Here is a 25599-nt window from a genome sequence, read left to right on the forward strand (position 1 = left end):
TTCTTGAGAAACAGAAGGGGGAAAAATAATAAAATATAAGAGATAAAATATAAATATCGAATATAAACCCAATTTTACCGCGGTTCTTTACATTTCGCAACAAAACGTTTTATAGCACTTTTTCAAACAACGGTGCATACAACGTTGTTGTTTTTTTGTGCTTCACAACGCTGACGTTGACTGATCACTGCATGGTCTGCGTGCATCACAACAATCTGTCCTTTATAAGTATTACTATTTGCACTATTTTTGCGGTTAAAAATAGTACCACAAGTGTAGCACATTTTAACAAGATATGCCACAGGGTAACCGAGCGGTCCAATCAAATGTCTGATTCCACGCCATACTCCCGCCTCCCTGACGCTTTATATTGGGGTGGTATTTGCGGTTTTGGAGAACACGGGGAACCTATCCAACAATCTGACAAGCCTTGGCGCAGAGCATCACGCGCGTGTCCGGTGCGCGCTCCTCATCTAGGGACCCCAGTGGATAAGCATCCTTTTGCTGTTTAATTCGAATTTGGTTGCATCAAGGATTTTTTTTTTTTTTGCATTTGAATTATTCCTCTGGATTTCTGCTCCTGAGGGAGGTCAATGCGGCACCCGGCCTTGGTTTGTGCGGTTTTCGCCGCCTGGGTTTGCAGTTTCCCAGCTCCAGCGTCATGCGGCGGTCATTTAAATTACAGACCCGTGATCGGTAAGGCACTGGTGTGTGTGTGTGTGTGTCATAGCTGCTACCACAGTGTCTCATACCTTGTGCTGATAGAGATTGTTGATTTCACAAGCGAACTGGTGCTTTATTTATTTGTGTGGTCAATTGAATCGGTTCCGTTGCAGGCATCGACTAGAAAGGGATTCCAAAAATCTAAATAAAATCAGCGAATGATTCATCTTTTTTCACGCAACGTGTCAAAAAAAGCATGTCCGTTCATATTAACATACCTAATAACACATTTTCTTTACCATCTTAATGTTTTCTGCCACAAATTAACAGCTGGTCATAAATATCTGTTTATCACGAATTAATTCTCTATAAATGCCGCACAGGTTGAAGCGCTCCTGAACGAAGTCTAAATGGATTTATTTAAAAGAACTGATTCAGTGAATCGATTCTGAGGAATGTTCGGGAATCATCTTAGCTGAACGTTCACCCTGTGTAGACATTGTGCTAAACCCTGAGAATGTTCTAGAACCCTTTTGATGGTTATGGTTTGTGTCAGCGGATAAAATAAAATTGTAATATAGCATTATCTTTATTAGATTTATATTTAAGGTGTGTATGTAGATTAATGAATAGATGGATGGGTAGTATGAAAACATGAATACTAGAACAATATAAAATATTTAATCTATATTAATTTTTTTTTTCATTTGTTCAAGTATTCCCTACAATAATCTTTTAGAATGTACTTGTATTATTTTGCCACTTGTATCCTATTGCATTGCATTATACAGTGGTTGTTAATCTGTGTCTTTAATCATGCCTACACAGTGTATTCTTCTATTTTATGAAAAGGTGGGTTCCAGATATCCAGCTGTAATTTTCTAAACAGATTTATAGCATTAGGATATATATATATGGAATTTGACACACATGCGCGCACACACTCTATCTATTGCACTAATCTCATCTATACCACTTTATCCCGTGTACATGGGCATGAGGTACACCCTGGATGGGATGCCAATTCATTGCAGAGTGTGTTAACATGCTCATTCACACACTATGGGAACGCCAATTAACCTAACAAGCACTAGCTAGCCAGTAACTTCTGATACACATCCAGGTCATTGAGTATCATTCCATAATTTCGCCGGGAAAAGTAATCCGAAATTCTTAAAAAAAAAAAAGGTGTTATGATTTATTTTATAATATTTTAACATTTTGAACATAACTTATATGACAAATTGTATATAAAATATTAAGTCCTTTTTTTTTTTTTTTTCTTTTTCTTTTTTTTTTTTTTAACTACTGAAGTCATTTGACTTTAAGATCAAAATTAGAATATGAGCCGACTGATCAAAATGTCAGCTTTCATGTCCTGATTTACGTTCAGATCTCTTAAAAAAATGGGTGGGTTTAAACAAAAGACGTCATGTTTTTAAATTGTTTAAGTGACTTGAAATTTTTAAACAGGTCTGCTGGCTTTAGTTCCTTGTTGCCCAGGGATGTCATTAGTTTAAATAATTACTAGTTTTGAAAGTCTATATTTGGGTTGAGCCCCAAGGTTTCATCTTTGAAAAATGCATTTGTTAAAAAGGATAAACCAACCTGAGCGTTGTCAATGAGCGGTAAAGAAAGCAATTTTGAAGCCTTTTCACAAGCTCTGGACATGGTGACTAAAACTTTTGTATTTTGAATGTTCTAAAAAAGGAAGAAGCCTCATGTGTTAACAACCATACAGCTAACAGGTTGGTTTAGCATTTGCACAGAAATACAAAGGAGAGTCATAAACCTTATGGAAACAAGATTTACAATTGTGATACATTTTCACCTCATATCGCAGCTTGGGCTTGTTGAAGCAACATTCATTGTGGTCACATTTTAGGTGCAAATATGTGGCCATGGCACTGCAATATTTGAAATGGGGACTGTACATGAATACCTTTCATTATTTGATCATTTATTTCTCAGGTGTTTTAGCCCAAGAAAATTTGGAAGGTGACCATGATGCCAAAGGATCCTCCTATATAGCTGCTTCCTATGTGAAGTATTTGGAGTCGGCCGGTGCCAGAGTTGTGCCAATAAGGTAGCTCAAAATATCAATGACTAAATGTTTGAAATCATGGATTAATTGGATCTTTTTTATTTTTTTTTCTTATGTTCTAATTTCTTTTCTTTAGGATAAATGAGACAGAAGAGGAATATAGCAAACTCTTCTACTCAATAAATGGGTTAGTGTTTTACTTGTATAAGATTTCTCATATGGCCACCAGGTATTTTGTACCCAAGAGGAAGCACAAAAACATGTTTTGTGTTCATGATGCAGGTTGTTGCTGCCAGGTGGAGACGTGAATATTGAGGAGTCCCAGTTTAGCAGAGTGGCCAAGATTTTCTATGAACTAGCAATCAAGGTCATCATCAAAAGCGGCGCATCAAGGATGAAACTTGAGTGACATTTGAAAAGCTAATCGCAACTTCATGCTATGTGGCGTCTAGTAAAACAGCTTGCTGGTTATGTTTCCACAATGCATTATTTAGCAACAATTGGCTGAGATCGCCTGCTACCTATACACTTTTACTGTACGAATATGGATTCTATAATATTTTTACATAAGTTAAAAAACACTTAATACAACATTCTTTCTCAATAGAATGCATGGTGGTTCAAGTTGGTGAATTTCTTCTGTGTAACAACTGTTTGCAAGGCAAACATTACCTGTTTTTACTGATTGATTACAGTATGTACACTACTGACTGACAGTTGGCAGGTAACATATTCAACAATTACCCTTATTTTGACCCATAATTTTAGTGTTAGGCCTCACTTAACATTTAAAATCATAAATTGTAAACCATCACAATGTATATAAATTAATTTAGTCAATTAATATACTTGATCAAGCTATTATAGACAAAATATAAACAAAAACATATAGTTGTACTTAAAATGTGTGCCACAGGGAAGAATATCATTTGATAGTCACTTGACAAATAATAAATTTAAAAATGGTTGACTCTAATTGTAATTATTTTAAAACCAAGAAACCCTCGGTGACTGAATAGTCGTTTTGACATTGTTTTTTGCTAGCAAGGTAGGTAAGCAACTTTATTCTAAGCTAACAACTTGTTCTTACAAGCCACTGAAGTAAACAATGGATTTCAGTATATACTGGTCAAACTAGGTAAAATTAGATTAACAGTTTACAATGTAATAAAACACTGACCAAATTCCATACCAAGTTAGCTAGCTGGCTTGACTGTGTGGCGATTGGTTGGTCAAATTGTCAATTTGGATTTTTATTTCATAGTGATGGCTTTGCTTACTTGTTGCAAATCTTCCTTTTCTTTTATTCATGTCCTTTTAGGCCAATGATGCCTCTGATTATTTTCCTATATGGGGAACTTGTCAAGGCTTCCAGCAGCTGACGGTTCTGACCAGCAACAAGAATCTTCTGACATTAACCAACACTAAAGCAGTCGCTCTGCCACTCATCTTTGCTTCAGGTTAGTGCTCTTTTGTGCATACATCATTTTATTATTTTTATTAAGCCATACCATTATTGATATTAATTACTTTATTTTTGTAATAACTTCATAGCATGTTATTACCAGGCTTAATGTAATTCTGTACCTACCTATTATTGCACAGGAGCACAGAACAGCAGGCTGTTTAAAAGCTTCCCAAAGGACCTACTTCAGTCCCTTTCATCTGAGAACATCACATCCAACTTCCACAGCTGGAGCTTGTCCATACAGGTAGAATTGGAATTATATTTCAATACAACCACAATCGAGCTTTTAAAGTAGACAGATAATCTTTGACGCCTAAAATGTGTTTTATGCCAACAGAATTTCACCCGCAATGCCAAACTCAAGCGCTTCTACAAAGTCCTGACCACAAATACAGATGGCAGGAAGGAGTTTATTTCTACCATGGAAGGTGAGGAGCATCTGCAAAATCTGGGATAATAGTCCTGACTTTGTACTCCCAGTGGAGAATGTATTTTTAAAATCCGACTGATCCAAAAATGTTTAACCAGTTTGAATTTAACACAGCATTTTGTATATTTACATGACTATTCAATTAGTGGCGAGATTCATCTCTTGAGTACACTTAGGTTAGGGTTTTATTCGTCCCTAACAGTTAATGAAGCTGGATTTTACACTGTACACAGAGTTTGGCGGTTATTAAACTGCATGATGTTTACAGGTGGATCATTTATTGCCTTTATAAACTAAGGACAGCAGGTGATGGTGTCATAAATTGTCATAAATTATTTTAAATTAAATCTGTCTAAGTGCTGATGTGATGCTCATCTAAAAGCCAACAGCAGAATGTCATTGTATGCTAATCACCAAACATCTCCCAAATACAACACTGGCAGTGGTAAAAAAAAAATCCTAGAAATGATGCATGGTACGATTTTAACAGTTGTATAGTTTATCTTAGATTCTTATGTATTACTAATATTTAATTCTAATTAGGTTAATGGTATATTCAAATGCTCAAGGGTGTGACTATTTTTTTTTTGCAGCTTACCGATATCCGTTCTATGCTGTTCAGTGGCACCCTGAGAAAAGCCAGTTTGAGTGGATAGACAAACCAGGCATGATCCATTCCGTCTCGGCCATCAGAGCTTCCTTCTACACAGCAGCCTTCTTCGTCTCTGAAGGTTTGTTTTAATTTTAATTTGCTGAAAATGTTGCACCATCTTGCATTTAATTTCTTTTTTTTTTTTTTTTTTTTTTTAACCCAAAATAAGTTTTTTTTTTTTTTAGGGAAAGCGTTCCATTTTTGGTCTTAAAATGGTCCTCTTCAGTGTTTTGTCTTGTAGCTTTTAAGAATAATTGTACCTCAAATCATAACATCCGAAATTGATTTAAATCGACAGTCTACCTACCCGTGATGGTCACAGCTCTCCAGTTCGCTGTAGTGGGTTCATGATGGCATGAGTGTATTTCTGTTTCAGTTTAGTCAAACTGTAAACTTCTATATTTCAGTCATGGGCCAATTGATCTTATCTTTACTGATGCATCTCTACTTGGTTTTAATGCTTTTATAATGAAAAGGCATTACAGTCAAGTCCATAGTCCTTTTTTTTGGGGGGGGGGGTGTTGTTTAATGGATACATTTGGTTCTGTTTCTTAAAACAACCAATATAATCCTGAACACAATTTTATGAATGAATCAGGTTGTGCATTTCTGTCAGACAGTACCATTTTAAATCTATGATGATTTTCAGTGTAATAACAACCGTGGTTTCAAATGCAAAGCAGTTTTGCATTTACCTTAACTATAGAGCTGCAACATCGTTCTCAGTTGATTGACTTTGTCTAGTTAAATTTATTTATTTTTTCTCCTCACTGCAGCTATGAAAAACCAGCACCGCTTTCCCACACCAAGTGATGAGGAAAAGGCTCTTATTTACAACTACATTCCTGTCTTCAAAGGAGTTAACAGCATCTTCATTCAGAATTACTACTTTGATTAGATCTGCTCTTGGTACATGACGGTATTAAAGTCAATATCAAGCTGGTACTTGCTTTCTTAGATGTCTTATTGTGAGAGCAGCAGCATATTCACTGTAGCTAACATGAAATGATTTTGTTTAATTTTATCCTTTAACATTTTACTGTGAATCTTGTAGCACAAGCTGCACATCTGCGACACTTGAATGTTTGTTTTTTGTGGTTTTTATTTATAATTTTTTTTTTTCTCTTCTTGCTTAAGTCACTTACTAATTTAGTGACTTAAAGCTGACAATTGTTGCATGTTTAAGATGAACCTAGTCGAACGTACCAGTGCTGTCCGATGTGAGTAGATCAGCGACGCTGTATTAGTACTGAGGTTGTACAACATGTAGATTCTTGTGATCAAGACCATCTTGTAGGTAGTCTTGCTTTTATTCCTATCTTGACTGTTTTTAATTAGCAGGTTTCACTGTACATTTGACAACACATTGCAGAATAAACCCGAGCATGAAGCCTTTTAAAAACACATTCTGCTTTCTTTCATGCTTTAAAAAAATATATATATATTATTTACAGTAACATTACTAGTACCAATCGAGGCATATGACCAAAATTCAGTATGAACATGCAATTCAAAGTGCAATGTTTTCATTATTTGGGTTCTTAAAGCAAGAAATTTTAGTGTTTTGGATGATTTTGAGGTCCGTGCAAAAATGTATGCATATACATGTTCAGACAAAACATCACAAACAAATGTCTTTTGTATGACCGTATTTAATAAAGATTATTTTTACTTATAATGTGCTAACTGGCCACTTTAATAAACTCCCTTGGTAGTGTGTAGTGGCACAATAGCATGGCTTTTATAAAGTATTGAAGGTGTTTCTTTTAAGGTTCGACTATATGCTATAAAATGTGACTTTAAAGGCATGCATATGGTTACCAAAAATAATCAGATATACTGTAACATTCAAATACTCAATAGATAAGTGCCCCAATTTGTACCATAAATAAATTTCCTGTCCATTTACACCACCAGCAGTAGTCTGATAAACTGCTGACAAAAGACAAGCTGGGTTCATGGATTCAATTTGTTGCGGTGAAATGTTCTTATTTAGTCTACGTAAATAAGTGGTGCCATTCCCCAAATCTTGCATGCAAGTTTTACTAGATAGATATACTGTACCTATGGTATATGGGTATAGCTATACGTAGAGTGTATACTCTATTTACCTGCAGAACACAAAATACACTGACCATCATGCATATGTCTACACCTAGTTAGATCCACAGTTATCTGAGTTACTTTTGTTTCTGGCAGTTCAAATCTGGTAAGATTTCTCTGATCTCTTATCAGCAAGGTTTTTAAACCCACAGAACTGTCATTAATTCAGAATTGTTCTCACCATTCTGTGTAAACTCCAGAAACTGCTGCGCATGACATTTCCTAAATCATTAGCAGTTTATGATGTACTCAAACCAGCACTTTTGTTATGAACATTCATGCCATGCTTAAAGGGTACCTATTGGTTAAATCTTTTTGTCATTTATAGACATTAAGATATATTTTCATTGTGCATAAGGAAACAAAATTAACATTAACAGCATTAACACACTTTGGAAGAGTGCTAAGATGTACATTAACCTGTTAGAAATAGGAAAATATGGGACTTTTTAAAGTCCCAGAGATCACCCCTGTTATACTTTATGTGAACTTAAAATGAAGCACTTGACCTGTAGAGGTTCTGCATGATGTCAACATGTACCTTATTAAGTAGATAGTTGGTGTAGGTTTTGGGTTCTCCTTGTCCGACCAGGGTGGCTATGGCCCCTCAGGGCGTGGCTCTGAAAGTGGCCTCTGGGGTTGTGCTGTTGTCTTCAGCACCAGGATGTTGGCAGCGGATTCTTTGGGTGCTATGAGTTGGGGGTGAGGCCTCCGTAGATTGCACCTATTGTCTGATGCATCGCATGGGCACTCAATCGCATTGAGACCTGGGGAAATTGGAGGCGGGTCAGACACTTTGAGCTCTTTGCCTGCAGGGACCCATGCAAGGCAGCCCATGGTGCACTGGGTGTTCTGGTGCCTTTCTTGGACAGGAAGGGTTGGCCTTTGATTCCTGGGCATATGTGAGTCTCTGTGCCCATGAGACTGTCACCAGTTTGCTGGTGTATATTTGGTTATTAGTGTGGTTCAGTTTACCTGGTGGTCTTATATTACAGCTGATTGGTATATTTTTCATACAGTGAATACTAACCATGCCCAATATCAACTTGCCTAATAGGACAAATCTGGCCTCACAGTGTTTTGCAAAAATTACTTCACCAGAAATGTTTCTTCTTAAGCTTTCATTTAAAATCCTTTACATAAGTAAACAACGAATAAAGTCCTGACATATGAACATTAAACAAAAAGATGTTATGTTGGCAAAGGGAGCATTCACTAAATGCAAGAATACTAATGTATGTACATATAAATGTAATCAAACAAAGGTATTGCTAATATTTTTACTGTACAAGTGTCCTTTTAGAATGATTATAAAAAATTTAAAAAAAGGCCAATCAAAATAACTGTGGGCAACTTTACTCTTTACCACACAATTTGTCAGCTCATTTCAACCTATTGTTTGATTATTGCACCTGATATGTTTTGCCACATGGTGGCACCATTTTAAAATGAGTCCCACAAACTATTGATTTTTTTTCTTTTTTTTTTGAGATGTAGTCTCATAACAATTACAATGAGCTTTGATTCTCTGAACATTTATTGTCTTGCATTTTAAAACGGTCAAACCTAAAGTTACATTAAATAACAACGAGATTGTAGCTTGTCCGTACAAACGTTCCGTTACAAAGCAGAAAAGAGAATCTTCATACAAAGCATTCGAGATATACAATAAAATGAAAACAAAAAGAAAGTGCAGCTGCAAACAAAGCTGTACACTTACTTTAGAGTACAAAAAAAACTATGCCTATGCTATGATTATCGAGATCAGCCTGTTCGATTTGATCAAGTTGATGTGATCAGTCAGCTTTTTTTTTTTTTTTTACAATGCAAGTAATAGCATACAGAAAATAAAGGATATAGTGAACTATCCAAGACATCTAGCTTTGCAATAACCACGGTTTGGATCGGATTAATACTGTCAACTTCTGATATGTGCTTTGGATATATTACTATAACAGTATCATGCACATTAAATCAGTACATTACATACAAACTGTCAAGTGTCATATAGATTATAGAGTAGGTGGTTTAGTACAAATAAAACAGTAAGTTATTATAGTGTAAAATCACATGTGTAAAAACTTGCGAATAAAGATGTTACAATATGAAAACCTCTTATGGAAACAGTAATTAAAACATGAACTTGTGCGGTCATATTTACAACTAATCATGATGATTGAACACAGGACACAGTGGTCTTAAATGCCATAAATGTTAAAGATTATTCATAGATTTGTAAAAATTTGTGCAACAATATTTGCGTACTAATGTACTAATTTCTCATGTAGCCCAAAAAGACTCTTCTGTCTGAATATCTTTGCCTCACATACAGTACCATTAAACCCAGGTCTTCAGTAGTATTTGTATTTGTTTGACTTCCTGGAATGGTTTAAAAAATATATGACTTTTTCATACTTCGTCAGGATTATCTAATACTATAAGAGCTAAACCTTCCCGCTGTTTCAAAGATAAAATTATTATTATTATTATTATTATTATATATTTGATTCACATCAGATTACTTGTGGTACGCAAAATGTCCCGGGGCAGATGAGTGGATCGACAGATTGGGAAGAATTCAGACTGTAGATGCATATAGGCTATCATCAATAGTCGTTCCAGGTGATGACACAAAGTGAAACACTGGCTAGTTTGAGGTTGATATTTTTTAGATTTCACCTTGGTGACATTAAACATCCTTAGCATATCCTCACCAGTAAAACTACAGTGGGCTGGGCTGTCATTGGCTTTTTATATCCAGTAATATATCCCGGAGAAAACCCACCAAGCACGGAGGGAAGGTGCAAACAGAACTGAGACGGGATTTAATCCCTCATCCCCGGAGGTGCAAGGCCACAATACTAACCACTACCCCACAGTGCCACATAGAGGTGGGAAATTAATCAAATCTAACATTCAGAAATTCTATTCAATGTAATTATTAACCTCTAAGAAATTTATTTATTTATTCAATCATTCATTCTAATACTGTTTATGTATTATCCCCTTAAAAAATGTGCATGTAGTCACATGACTTCACCCCATCCAGTCTGCGACATGGAAGCAACATGGAGAACTCTTTCACTGGGAAAAAAAATCCCAGGTTTAATAATAAAGCATATTTACAGTACAAACCGTGTTTGTGCTTACAAAGGGAAAAAAGGAAAAAAAGTTCAATTAATTGTTATATTGATTTGAGGTCAAATTGCCCAGCACAAGTCACACGTGTAATAATATTAAACAAAATAGATCATTTATCTGTTATATTTGTCCCTAAATATGTTTTAAAAAAGGACTAAATGAAAATATTTATTGAAATAGTATAAAACTAAAAATATACATTGACCATAAGGTCTAATGTCTAACGTCTTCTTTATTATGGATTTGCTGGATAGAGCTGGATATTTGTTAATTTTGCATAATTTTGTAATTTTTAGACATTTAGATTGGTCTCAAGTATGTCAACAAATAAACAAACAAAAGAGCATTCCTTGCTTTTTGTCCTGTCTTTATATATTTTATAATATAATAATAATATTGTGACCTCATATAAGAATAGCCCCTCCCTCCCTTGTTGTTCAGCTCTGCTGTACTCTGGAGGGGTGTGGCTCAGCCAAAGCTCACTTACATAGATGCTAAAACTGTGCATTTAGAAGAAGAATAAAAAAAAGCATGGTTAGACATAAAAAAATGCATTTACTCCATTTAACATGTTAAAAATTAACTTGCTAAAAGTATAGCTAAATATGGGACCTTTAAGGTTTATTATGCCATATGTGAGAATTTGTAAGATAGGTTAATTATTTAATTAATTGAATTTAATAGTTAAATTATAATTTTTTTAATTGTTTAATTGTTTAATAGTTTAATCGACGCCATTTGCAACAATCCAAAGACCATATCGTTATTCACATAATCATATATTTCTGCCTCATAATCATACATTTCTACTCTTGACTATCCTTGCTACTGCAATTTTTTTACTTCGTAGTCAGATTTCGTTTCTGATTTGGATGTGGGTTTATTGAAATCCTGTAGAGTATTTCCTGATGGAATACCTGTCTTGGCTTTTATTTTAAAAAAAAGCTCCTTTCCAATGCCGAGACAACTTTTCATTTATCCTTTTATTAAACTGCAAATAGGGCTATACAAAACACATTATGGTAAAGATAGGCAGTTCATGTTTTAATGAACATTTCCATAATCAGAACATTGTAACTAAGCTTTATTTTACACTGTTTATCATGTTTAACAGCTATGTGAGATATAGTGTAACATCAGTTTAATATCAGATATGCTAAAGTGACTGTACTGTAAACCACAGGGGACTGTCTTGTTTTTAATTAAGCTACTAAGCGAAGTGTGTAGATAGAGAACCTGCCTTCGTCTAAACTCTAGCATTCATTAAAAATGCACTACAGAGTTTTGGAAACCTAATATCTACCCACTGCATCTGTAGTAATTACAACAAAAAGAAATTCAACACTTTTTTTCTTTTGTACTGTACTCAGGGGCAATTGTTGAATCCCTTTTATAACGGCTGACACAGTATTCTCACTATGTCCAGGTGGATTTCCAGTTTCCTCCCACCTAAAAACATTCCTGTAGGTGGACTGGCTTCTCTGAAACACACGTGTTTCTAGTAAACTGGTTTTCTTTGCTTTTCGTAGTACAGGGAAAAATGCCAGCATTTTCAACTGTTAATTAAACACACACTAGGGATATAGTGGTTCGACATTAGGTTGAATGATAAGTGGAGGAACAGTGGAGTTGTTTTCTTTAAAACAGCAAAAATGCAAAAATCAGTGGCATTCAGTCCATATTCTTAAACGGGTCCTGTTTGTTTTACCCTCACTTTGGCGTTAAGATTTAAACAAATTTTTAAATAATAAGCGTTTGATTGCTTGTTTCGACTGTAAGCCCTGTGCGATTTTTACAGTAAATATGTGCGAAGCCTCATTGTGGAGCGGTCGCATTGGCGAGAACCTTGACTAAGACACAGAAAACAAGGAACATTGAGAAACATCTTATCCGTAGAGAGGCCATTCCGACAAGCAATTAAAGAGCAAGGCCAGTTGGCTGCAACTTCACCATGATAAAACACACTGCGCTATTGTACTGCTTCAAAAAATGCACTAGATGCATCCATACAAAAGAAAAGAGGATATGTACTGTAGAGTACTATAATAGCCGGTTGAAATACGTTATTATGCATTAAGATCCTACTAAATACTGCTATCCTGTTGAGTTCTGACAGTGCAAGAATTGCTGAAGATGAAATTTGGCAGGTTTTCAACACGTTTCTTTACAGCTAATGCTAAATAGTAGCTTTGCACCAGGGAACGAAATCCTCCTCAGTAAGCACGGCTACAACTTTTTACCAATGCCTTTCTTCTCTTGCACTGTTAAAGAATCAACCCACGCCACACTGACTGAACATGAACGTGCTGTCGCTGGTGCAGATAAATGAAAGACCGTACAAGCCAAAGACAATCACTTTAAATATTGAGCAGGTATCTGGAAAAAAATCTCTGGTATTCTGTGCCCTTACTTTTCTAACAAATTTTTCTCCTTCGCTTTGTTCTCCTCCTTATTAGAGGTGGGTATCCTCCTCTTGATTGTCTTCCTCCTCTTTTCCCGACTTGTTAGGCATGCCCTGCCATGCTCCGCTGCCTGCTGGCACGCCATTGGTGCTGTGCTTCTTTTCCTGCTGCTCTGGTTGGCCATCGCTCGTCACATCCAGCGTGGGGTTGTCATGGCAGCCGTTCTCCACAAAATGCAGCTCCTCGCCACGCGACTTGCAACAAGACACAGAAATTCAGGGTTAGCTGCCATACGAGATATACAAAGATAAAACAAAGGGTTTAAGTCATACCGGGAGTTTTGGTTGTGCAGTATGAAGAAACAGTCAGGAGAGTTTGAACTACCTTTATTTATCTATATAATCCCCTGCTACACTAACGAACTTATCCTAGCATTTTGCATCTGAAACTCTTTTAATGGCCCAAACAATCAGAAATGGCTTGGAGTGAGGTCAGGACTGTACAGGACATGTGGCAATAACTCCCAGCCGACTTCCTGTAATGGCAAGTTTCCATAGACAAATGCACCTTTCTGCAAGTTGGCGAATCAGGTGTTCCACTCTAAACGTTCACAGCAATGACTGCAGTGGGCAGTTCACCTCAGCTGGGACCGTCATTCCTGTCCTACTAAAAAACCTGTAGCCTCCATGCCTGTTGGTCTTAATAAGGAAGGCACGGCATCCGTCAGAACCAGAAAAGCAGGTGTGACTTATATCCGAGTCAAAAATCTGCACTTACTTTAATACATTTTTAGAAAAGACAAATACATACTTTTTCGACCCGATACACTTTGTCCATCTGTCAACAAGCCTTATATTCCCCCATTAAAAAAAATGTTTCATGCTGAGCCGCGAGTGACGAATGCACCGCTGTCTTCACTTCTTCATCAGAAGTGAATATTTGTCCTCGTAGGACTGCTTTCAGGGGACCAAACAGGTGAAAGTCAGCTGGAGCAAGATCATGACTATAGGGAGGATGCTTTAACACCTCAAAACGAAGAGTGTCAACAGTGTGGGCAGAAGTGTGCAGGCATGCAATATCACAACATTCTTGGATAGCAGTCCTCTGTGTTTGATCTGAAGTTTATGCGTCAAAAAAACATCTCACTGTAATAATTAATTGTTGAATCTTTTTCCTGATAATGTACTAATACTGGCCCTTGAGAATTGTAAACATCAATTTTCCAGCTGGATTGGTTTAGATCATACCTGTCTGATCGATACCATTTTGTAGATCTAAATGGAGTACCGTCTGATGTAATGCCAGTGAAATATGGGGTCCCACAAGGGTCAGTTTTAGGACCTCTCCTGTTCTCAATTTACATGCTTCCCCTGGGAAACATCATTAGAAGGCATGGGATTAGTTTCCATTGTTATGCTGATGATACCCAATTATACATCTCAACAAAACCAGATGAAATACCCAAGTTGTCTAGATTAACAGAGTGTGTCCAGGACATAAAAGATTGGATGACCAATAACTTTCTTTTACTAAATTCAGATAAGACAGAGATATTGCTCATCGGCCCAAAAACCAGCACACAACAGCTTTCACAATTCAGCCTGCGTTTAGAAGGATGTACTGTTACTACCAGCTCAACAGTAAAAGACCTGGGCGTGATATTAGACAGTAACTTGTCTTTTGAAAATCATATTTCCAATATCACAAAAACAGCCTTTTTCCATCTTAGAAATATTGCCAAACTTAGGATTATCCTATCCGTATCTAATGCAGAAAAGCTAGTTCATGCATTCATGACCTCCAGACTGGACTATTGTAATGCATTACTAGGTGGTTGTCCTGCATCCTCAATAAACAAGCTACAGTTAGTCCAAAATGCAGCCGCCAGGGTTCTCACTAGATCCAGAAAATATGATCATATAACACCTATACTATCATCCCTGCACTGGCTACCTGTTCAATTTAGAATTAATTACAAAATAGTACTACTTACATACAAGGCTTTTAATGGTTTAGCTCCCACATACCTAACCAGTCTTCTGATACGCTATAATCCACCACGCTCCTTAAGATCACAAAACCTCGGACTTCAAAATCTACAAAAGGGGGTAGGGCTTTTTCATATTTAGCTTCAAAGCTTTAAAATAGCCTTCCAGACACTGTTCGGGGAGCAGACAGGGTTTCCCAATTCAAAAGTAGACTCAAGACGCATCTCTTTAATCTGGCATACGCGTAACTCATCCCATAACCTCATACTCCAGTACACCTATCCTGAATGGCAACTACGCTAATTCTCTCCATCTTTTCTGTATTTTTCTACCCATCCCGAGGCATCTGGAGATTGTGCCAGCTTTAGTAGACAAAGGCCAACCCTGCGAGGTTTCTAAGGCATCTTGAGAAGGACCTGCTCCAGCTAGATTCTGCTCTATGATGGCTGGAGCTACCATCCTGCTCCTGTGCTTCCAGTGATCCAGACCCCATCTGCCCTCTGCACCTACTGCTGAACTGAATCTACACAACTTCTGTTATATTGAACTTTCACCTGCACAACACACATGATGTTATTTCTATCTGTTATCACCCAGATGAGGATGGGTTCCCTGTTAAGTCTGGTTCCTCTCAAGGTTTCTTCCTATTGCCATCTCAGGGAGTTTTTTCTTGCCACTGTCACCGTCACCCTTGGCTTGCTTATCAGAGACATTTCATTCATTTCATTATTATCTAGACACATTTTTCTCACACATACACACTTCCAAATATTTTCTTTTCTTTTCTTTTCTAGAAAAAAAAAAAATCTTTAAATTTTTTTTTTAAGCTGCTTTGAGACAATGACCATTGTTAAAAGCGCTATATAAATAAAATTGAATTGAATTGAATTGAATTGACTGAACTTGGTCGGTGATTGACAATAAAAGCACTGATAAATCAGTGCAGCCAACAGAAGTTTTAATATAAGTGGAGTGGAGTTTTGCCTGTCCCAGTCAAAAGCACATGGCCTCTGTGCATATGAGTACTAATTATGAAGGCAATTTTAGCCCTATTCTAAATATATCCCGTACAACATTGGGTATTATTTCAATATATTTCTTTTCACACCAGTTCCACCACTCCTTACCCACTTACCATGCTCTTCATTTTGGGAAGGCGACGCTGCCAACAGATGTAGATGAGCCCCGATGCAATGATGATCACGCACACCGATCCAATGATCACCAACACGACAAACAGTTTTCCGTAATCGCTGCGTGTCTGGCTGGGTCTGGAGTGACACATGCTCACGCTGGAGAAGTTCTGAATGCCAATCTGAAATATGATTTGCATTAATTGCCAGGACGTAATCACAAAGAAACTGTTATATCAAGCAGTCAGCAGACACAGATACAGGGTGGATGCTGATACCTCATTTAATCCTCTCCTTACTTCTCCCAGCATTGACAGCACATCTTTAGCAGCAACAACACCTAATGGGATGAAATAAAGAATGCTACATTACAGAGTTTCTACTGCTATTAATAGACATCCATCATTTCTGTGTTGATTTTTTTAAAATGCTTCACATGAAATGCATTAACATTTCTGCATTCATTTTTTTAGGCAAGCTCTACAAAACCACATCTATTACTGCAGTCCATTTTGTAAATGATTGCTAACTCCCTTTCATAACGGATTAAACTAAAATTCAAAACCATCTATGTTCCATGCTGCTAAGTAACATATATGGAATTGCAATCAAAACACCTGCACACCTTCACTTTAAATCCCCTAACAAAATTTAAATCACTATAGAGGCAATGAGGATGTGGAGTGTTTTAGAGCGGAGGTGTATCATCTTTATACTGTACATGCAGCAATATCATCACACACTTCTAACGTGATTGCATCACAAAAATGTTATTCTGTATTTATGCACCATGTTTTAATCTAACAGATCTGTTATAATTATGCAGTACCGCCTGTTATGTTGCTTAGCAACCACAGCTTACACACTTCATGTATATTAATAATAAATTAAGATATTTATCTGACACAAAGCTGTATGCCACTTAAGGGAATACATTACAGTGATTTTACCATGAATAAAGGGCTTCATTGCCTAAAAACACACTTATTTGTTTTAAAGTCACTCTAATACATGACTTCAAGTTGCTTATTGCTTCGAAATTTTCTGTTGAAAGACTGAGCTTTTAAAAAGAATGAAGGTATTTGTGACTGAATGGGATTTTTCTTTACACTGGGAGATGGAATGTGATCCATGTATGATTATCTCCCACACACTTAGATTAAAGTAATTTAAGATCATCAGGACAACAAAGAATAGCTTTCTTGATTCAAAGAAAAGAGGGCATAATGTGTAATGATGAAAAACAAGGCTAAATAAGAGATCAGTTGTAATTAATACACTGCACTGTAGCCAACTAATAATTATCATTATTATTAAACTATATTAGTGTAGTATAACAACAACAAAAAATCATTACTTTAAATTCTGTTAGAGCACAGGATCTGAGATCTACTATAATATGTTCAATTGTTGATATGTAAGCGCCACCTGAAAGATTTATTTCTGAACAGAATGATCAAACAATGGCATGTGACTTAATGGTTAACACTGTCGCCTTACACCTCCAAGGTCTGAGTTCGTTTCCTGCCTTGTGTCAGTATGCACGGAGTTTTCTTGATCTCCCCGTGCTTGATGGGTTTCCTCCGGGTTCTCCGGTTTGTTTCCACAATCCAAAGACATGCAGGATAGATTAATTGGCGTTCCCAAACTGCATGTAGTGTGTGAATGAGTGTGTTAGTGTGTGTATACAGTATGGGAGGAGTTCTGCGAAGGAGTCGTAAACCATACAGGGTACCACTCCATCGGCCATGTCATAAGGCCCCTGGAAGAGAATCCAGCTCCCCTGAACAACCCTGTATAAACCGGTTTAGACGATGAGTGAGTAAGTGAGAATAACAGAACACAGGTGTAAGAGTAAAAACTACCAGTATCTCTCCTTATCTATACAGTATGAATCAAAGATTTGGATACAAGTTTGACTTTTTTCCCACATTCTAGAACAATACCGGATTGTTTTTTAACACATACTGTATGGCATTAGGTAATTAAGTAACAACAACAGTCAGTTTTTATATTAAGACAGGTTTTTATTAAGGTCAGCTATTCTGGAATAGTTTTTGAAGTAACAGTATTGTCAAGTGCATTTGCAAAACCTATCAAGCACCATGATGAAACAGGCTCACACAAAGACCTTCCCAGGAAAGCAAAACCAAAACTTACCTCTGCTGCAGAGGACAAGTTTATTTAGAGTTACCAGCCTCAAATATTACCAATTAACAGGATCTCAAATTAAAGCCATTAATAAGACTTTACAGAGGATAAGTAGCAGACACACCTCAATATCAATTGTTCAAAGTAGATTTGCATATTTTGGATGTATTCAGCATTGTTTTACAATGTAGAAATAAATAAAAATCAAACAATGTAATTAAAGGTGTGTCCAAACTTTTGACGGTTACTGTACGGTATACTGTATATCTCAAACATATCCCAGTGTTTTACTAGTGCTTGTGTACCATCCAAGTAGAAGTTTTCTCTGTAAGCCATGATCTGACTGCCCGCTTCACGTCTAAAAGGCTGGCCTCCCAAGAAGTCCTTTAATGGCCCAAACATATGGAAATGGTCATGACTGGGGATGTGGCAATGTGTTAACTTCCTACAGACACATGTGTCTCCTCTGCAAGTTGGGATCAAGTTATTCATCAATTCTCAAGGATTAGGAGTTCTACTCACTGAATGTTAATGGGATCGACTGCAGAGGACTCAGAGTCACCTTGGCCAAAATTGTCATTTCTAGACGTAAGCCTACTTTATAATGTTTGCAAGATTCAAAGGTTTTACTGTGCTTAAACTCTTCTGGTTCTATGCCTTGTTCTCAATATAAATCCCAGTTTGACTTGAATGCCTGTGCTATTTTATCACAAAGAGACACTGCTAGTGCCGTTACAGGAGAATATGGATATCTCAAATAAGGCATAATCCAGGTTTTACTGTTAGCTCCTATAAACAGAAAACCAATTACAATTTAACATACTGTAGACACACAAGGTCAGATTCCTGAGAAACCCAAAGTAGAATTAGTGTTGCAAATATTGGTCTCAAAGTTCCAAAATGCATTGCAGCTAATCAATGGATAGTCAACAATAATTTCTAGTTACAGCATACAAGATGATGAGCATGATGGACTGACAGGTGTAAACTCGTTTGTAGAACAAACCCTGGACAGACTAAAGATTAAAATGGAGGTAGTTCATAATAGATTTTTTATTTTACAGAATGACTGTTTCCATAACCTGTACGATTTATCCTGAGTAGTGTCATGGGGGCCTGGAGCCTATCCCAAGGAACTTCAAGCACCAGACAGGGTACACCCTGGAAAGGCTGTCAGCCCATTTCAGGGCACAAGCACTTACACACAGTCACACACCATGGGCAATTTGGAAACATCAATCAGCCTGCAATGCATGTCTTTGAAATGTGGAAAGAACTTGGCCGAAATACAAAAAAGGCAAGGGGAAAACATGCAAACTCCATGCACACAGAGCAATTTGAATCCCTTTACTTTGGGGATGCGAGATGTCTTCTTCTACCTGACTTCTTCTTCTTTGTCTTTTGGCTGTTCCCTTTCAGGGGTCGCCACAGCGAATTATCTGCCTCCATCTAACCCTATCCACTGCATCCTCTTCTCTCACACCAACAAACTTTATGTTCTCTCTCATTACATCCATAAATCTCTTCTTTGGTCTTCCTCTAGACCTCCTGCCTGGCAGTTCCAACCTCAGTATTCTTCTACCAATATATATTCACAATCTCTCCCCTGAACATGTCCAAACCACCTCAATCTGGCCTCTCTGACTTTATCTCTTTATCTCCAAAACATATAACATGGGTTGTCCCTCTGATGAACTTATTCTAGATCGTATCCATCCTTGTCACTCCCAAAGAGAACATTGGTTGCATGACTTACAAATTATTATTATTATTATTATTATTATTATTATTATTATTATTATTAATAATATACTAGACACTGAGAAGCCATACCATTAAATCAATTACTATTAAAATTGCCAAGGTTCCCCTTGTGCCACCAGGGTGGCTCTGTCTCTCGAGGCAATAGTCCTCTGGGGGTATGCTGGGGTGTCTGGCACCAGACGTTGGCAGCAGATCCTTTGGGTGCTGTGGGTTGCAGGGTGTGGCCTCTGTGTGTCCGGCACATCCCACGGGCAGACAAACGGATTAGGATCTAGCGAACTTGGGGCCCAGTTTTTGCAGAGTTTTGCTGCTTCGTTTGGGCTGTTCATGTAGGAACAGGCCAAATGACCTGGTCTTTTGTCCCTGCACACATGGGTGAGCCTTGGGTGCACATGATTTTGTCAGCAATTTGATGGAGTTTAGTTGGCGATAAATGTTGTTTAAGTCACCCGGTGGTGATCTTAATGTTATGGCTGATCAATGTAGAAATATAATAGTAGATATAATGGCAGATACAAATATAATGACAGTGATGTAGTTTTGTAGAGTATGATACATTAACTATGCATTAGTTGAATTTATAGAAGGCATGGGTAATATGTGTGCATAATATTTGGATCATGATTATTAAGAGTCTGTGCTCATCCAATTAAAAAGATAAAAAGCAGGTATGTGTGTTACCTTGCTCATTGGAGATTGTCATGAGAAGCTGATGTTCCTGTTTGGTTGATTTGCTGAGTGAGATGAGCCACGAGCCTTGAGGACTGCTCAGCTTCCTAGAGAATGTACTCTCCAGCATCTCCAGCAGCCTGTCACCACTCTCCACACGAAACCTTTCCTGTAATACACACACACACATACACACATACACACACGCACACATTTTAAACCAACAGTTATCTGACAACAGTGAAACAGATGGGCTATCCATGAGGGAGAGGTTTGCATTTACAGTCATAATTGCACCTAGGTTATTTATTTATTTATTTAGTTTCAAAATAGGGACCAAATTAATGCATTATTCTAAAATGAAGATAGAGAGTGCAAAGCTATTAAGTCTGTTTTGGGGTTGATGGTACTTCAGTACTTGCACTTCACAAACATGAAATTGTAAAAAAACTGTAAATGATTTTTTTAAATCAAATATTGTTTACATTTATTGGTCCAGTACCAAATGATAAAATGCTAATTTGTCTGGAACTGAAGCTATAATTGATTTTTATTTGGTTTGTACTCCCACTTTGAACAACCAGTATGACCCGATTAGTCACAGGAACAGTAAAGGTGGGAAATTTTGTCTAAAGCAGGAATTGGCAACCTGCGGCTCTGAAGGTGAAAACTAAGAAAAATTTGTATTTTATTGAAATGTATTTTATTTTAGTCTGTTAGTTTTTTAAATGCAAAGATTATGGTGATTTTGCAACATTAAAATAAAACATTCATTTTTTGTCACTTAAAATATGCGTCACAACCGCCGACGCGACACCCCAGTTTTAATCAGATTGGCAGCGGACTGCACGCTCGAGTACACACGATTAAAGGATGATGGCACACAGAGGCAGACGGCATTTTATTGTTTGCTGCAAATGGATAATTTATGTTCGGCTTTTTATTTTATAAATTCAAGGAGGACTCAAATAGACATTGAGTATTTTAATTGAAAGTAACGTTCAATCCAGCGTCTTTTTTCCTGCTTTTTTTTTTCAATGTTTATGCTGCATGCAGAAATAAAATTTCTTTTTTTCTGTAGCAATTCATTGATTTCATAAATGAAACACACTATAGTTTTTTATACATAGCATTAAGGTAAAAAACGATATATGCAGTGTTATCAGGGCTGGACTCGGACAAAAAATCGGCCCAGGCATTTTGTCTAGAAACCGGCCCACTAGGTATTATTGGCAAAGCCATAAAGCCTTTGAATGAAAACAAACGCTGTTCTCTATGTATCAATACATGTTCAATACTATGTTCAATATGTATCAATCTAATGAACTTAAACCTACACCATCCTCCCTATTTTGGTATTCTAAACAGTACTTAGTGGAAAACAAAAGACTGCTTGGTCGAGTTAACCTCCTGAACTATCTACAACACATGGTGGAAACCTGAAATTAAGACAGAGAAGTCTAGAGGTGAGACATGATCATTAATGAGAATTAAAATCAATAAATTACAGATTGAGTGATAATTTCATAAACTATTTATTTACCACATCAACAAACAGCATGGCAGCACAAAATATTGATTTAAACATGGCAACCTTTAAAAAGTAAAAGGAGACAGAGAAAGAAAGTTGAGAAAGAGTAACACTTAATTGAATTTTTGATGCCATTTTACACACAGTACATGGCACAAGAACTGACAACACAACAAAACACAGAGATCACGATCGCTGGAGTGTCATTCAGAGACCTGGGCTGCCAAAACCAGCTAGATCGTAACACAAATGCACAGAAATCAATTATTTTTCTACAATAATTAAATAGATTCAACATCTTTCTTCAACATAATTTTAGACTGCACAGATGGTAAGCCTACTGGGCTTCCAGAGACTTAATATTTTTAGACTTAATATTTACTATAAACGATAATGGATTTCTATACATTTACCATCAAATGACCACTTAGGTTGTAAGATTCAGATAATTATTTAAAAGCTAGACATTTAAAATGAGAATAAGAAAGAAAAGTATTTCTTTGACTGTCTCCCCTGGCCAAACTTTGCTAGACCCGCCCCTGCACAGTTACCAGCTGTCAGCTATGTAGAAAAGGATCCTGGTGTTATTTGTCTCTCAGAAACAGTTTATAACTTCCCTTCAAACTCATTCATGTCACCTAAAAGATAAACCTGTTTCTCCATCACCTGTTCAAATCGCGTTCCTTTTCACTTCAATACGTAATGCGTAATATTTTCTCTGAATACGGGCCGATTACGTTTTTTACGTTTGACAACCCACATTAACTAAACTTATCAATAATTCACTCTCAGTAACATCATAGCACCAGCATAGAAACTCTGTCATCATGCTAACTAGTACACAGTAGGAGTTATTGTAACTGACTGTAAAAAGTTAGCAAGCACAACGAAAATAAGCTACACCTACTTGGTTTATAAGTTTTTTTATGGTTTTACTTGGTTTTACTCCTCGGGTCTCTCCTCCTCTTGCCTCCCCTTTCACTCTTCAACCTGCGGCTGCTGGCCTTCATCACTTGCTAATTTTACTGAAGTGGAAGCTCCACTATAGCCACCAAACAACTGTGATATTTTAGCACATTTGGCAGCATCTGCCTAAAGCGCTAGTTTATTTTTGGCCCTAATTTTTTCGGCTCCTCCTGCTCCTTCGCGGTTTTTGTTTTCCATATTTGTTCAGCAATGATATGTGATTGCTGAGCCGTTGCAAGGGGGGGGGGGGTGCATCTGACCTCCTCGGCTGTAATTGGTCCAGCCCAGAGTCGATCATGACCAATTGGCCAATCCGCCACCTTTATTAGTTTATAACGTTACAAAAAAAAAAAAAAAACATCGGCGGCCGGCCCACAAAAGACGAAAATCACCATCAGCCCACCGGGCAAATGCCCGGTATGCCCTATGGCCAGTCCAGCCATGAGTGTTATGGTTGACGACCCCTGGTCTAAATGGTTACAGATGTAGTAGAGGCCCAAATTGTGGTATAATTGTTTGGAGAGAAACTTATAACCTTCCCCTATTTGCAAAATCTTAAACAACCCCTCATTTCTTTATATTTTGCTTCCAAAGAGCCAGACTTTCTTGCAGTTAAAAACAAATATATAGTCTTGAGAAATTCAGTAGTTTTCCAGGCATCCTGAAGGACTTTTTTGGCTTTTATTTTTAGCAAGTTTTCAGCTTTCACTTTCAGTCCAGTTTTTTAGATAAATGTTTTTTGTTTGTTAAGCCACACAGTGACCTATGCATCATTCAAGCATAAAAAACAACTAATTGAGGCATGGACCAATAAGAAACATTTGCAGATGTTGACTGATGATCAGGATCAGTACTGATTACATCCTGAATGTTGAGTGGTTAAAACAGATGAGCGGGAGAAATGAGGTTACTGCCGAACATAAACTATACATTTTCAAATTGTACCTATAGGAATCCTATATAATATATATCCTATATATTGTACCTGTAATCCTACATCATTTAATTTAATATGATATGAAGAAATTAGGAAGACTTTTGCACACTACTGTATTTCAATTTACTAAATGTTAATAGTGGTCCAGCTTGATGGGTTTTGCAAATGCACTTGACAATACAGTTCTTTTCATAATTGATCAAATCTATCAATCCTTTTACATCCATGAACACTATGGACAATTACACGCTCACCTTCCTTCATATCTACACTACATGTTGTACATTCACATCCTGGACCATTGCACAAAGACACTTTAATAACTTTGCACACCTACCTTCACAACTACACTACATGTTTACGTTTACATCCTGGACCAGTGCACAAAGACACTTTAATAACCTCTGCACAAAGACACTATGTTCTTTGCATATTTGCACACCCAGTACAGTATATTTCTATTTTTATGCACATCATATTTCTATGTACAGTATATTTCTATCTTTATGCACATCATGTTCCTATTTTTATTTTTAGTTCTATTTTTCCTAGCACATTTCTATTTTTATTTTTAGTTCTATATTTTCCTAGTTTAATTTAATTTTTCTATTTAATTTCTATCGTATTCTTTTTATTTATATTTATTTCTTATTTGTAAACTTTAATTCTCTTTTAGGGTCAATGGCAGTCGTATAATGCATTTCACTACATTTCGTACTGTGTATGTTTGTGTATGTGACAAATAAAATTTGGATTTGAAGAGCTATTCCAGAACAGCTGAGTTTCGTGTCTTCGTGTTATTACCTAATTACCTAATGGCATATGTGTTATTTTAAAGTAAAAACTGTACTGTATAAGAAATATATAACCTCACTAGACAAAAAGTGACAAGAATGTCCCGAAACAGTCTTAGCTTCATTTGTCTCAACTCCAGACAGTGAAGTTATTTCGACCATGGCTGTTTTTTAAACACTCATGTCCAACATATGCTGCTTGTGCTTGTGACAAAACAGACGCCCAATTTAGAGTCTAATTACTTCAAATCCTTCTGTGTCAAGTGCTGATTCATTTGGCCAAACAGGATCTGGAGGGGCTAAGTCTCAGAGAGAAAGTTGGCCTTTATTCAGGATTCAGCTTCTTTTTAGCTACTTTTGCTAGTAATCATTTTTTAAAAAGGAACTGCAGACCACACTCAGACGATAGGCTTTTAACAGTACTTAGGATTGAAGGTCAAGAGGGAAAGAGTTTTTCCACCGCTTGAGCAGCCTTTTAAATTAATTTTAAAGAAGTCTAGTTTTGGGTACATGCATTTCTTTCCTGTCTCTTTGTACTTAAGTTTGAAGTGAATGCCATTGCATTTATAAAGTTGAAAATTACATTATATATGAACTATTTTCGTTGCCGCATTTGTTTGATAATACTTCCTATACCCTGTGGACCCTCCCCTAGTTGGCATGCCGTCCATCGCAGCACGCAGATGTTCTGTGCAAAATACCGAACGCCATGCTGATTGTAATTACATGCCTGGCAGTTGCCATGACGATGAACGAGCACCTC

At 36.9% G+C, this 25599-nt stretch overlaps 2 protein-coding genes across 2 annotated transcripts in view; one reads left to right on the forward strand and one right to left on the reverse strand.

The window, feature by feature from the left end:
* Positions 1 to 391: 391 nt before the first annotated feature.
* Positions 392 to 6661, forward strand: zgc:171566. The gene is made up of 9 exons (XM_053484238.1): positions 392 to 696; positions 2635 to 2749; positions 2844 to 2894; positions 2990 to 3074; positions 4029 to 4167; positions 4313 to 4419; positions 4513 to 4603; positions 5199 to 5336; positions 6034 to 6661. The coding sequence occupies exons 1-9, from the start codon at positions 594 to 596 to the stop codon at positions 6153 to 6155; spliced, it is 951 nt and encodes a 316-aa protein (XP_053340213.1). The 5' UTR covers positions 392 to 593; the 3' UTR covers positions 6156 to 6661.
* A 2218-nt stretch (positions 6662 to 8879) lies between these two features.
* The window catches only part of podxl2 (podocalyxin-like 2), a 45126-nt gene continuing 28406 nt past the window's right edge, over positions 8880 to 25599 (reverse strand). Inside the window, exons 5-8 of the mRNA XM_053484612.1 lie at positions 20621 to 20777; positions 16303 to 16364; positions 16027 to 16206; positions 8880 to 13157 (exon numbers count right to left, since the gene is read on the reverse strand). Of these exons, the coding sequence (XP_053340587.1) occupies positions 12954 to 13157; positions 16027 to 16206; positions 16303 to 16364; positions 20621 to 20777 (603 nt within the window). The 3' untranslated portion in view covers positions 8880 to 12953. The remainder of the gene's footprint in view (positions 13158 to 16026; positions 16207 to 16302; positions 16365 to 20620; positions 20778 to 25599) is intronic.

Source organism: Clarias gariepinus, chromosome 23 (genome assembly GCF_024256425.1).
Source record: "Clarias gariepinus isolate MV-2021 ecotype Netherlands chromosome 23, CGAR_prim_01v2, whole genome shotgun sequence".
In the NCBI taxonomy this organism is placed as follows: domain Eukaryota; kingdom Metazoa; phylum Chordata; class Actinopteri; order Siluriformes; family Clariidae; genus Clarias; species Clarias gariepinus.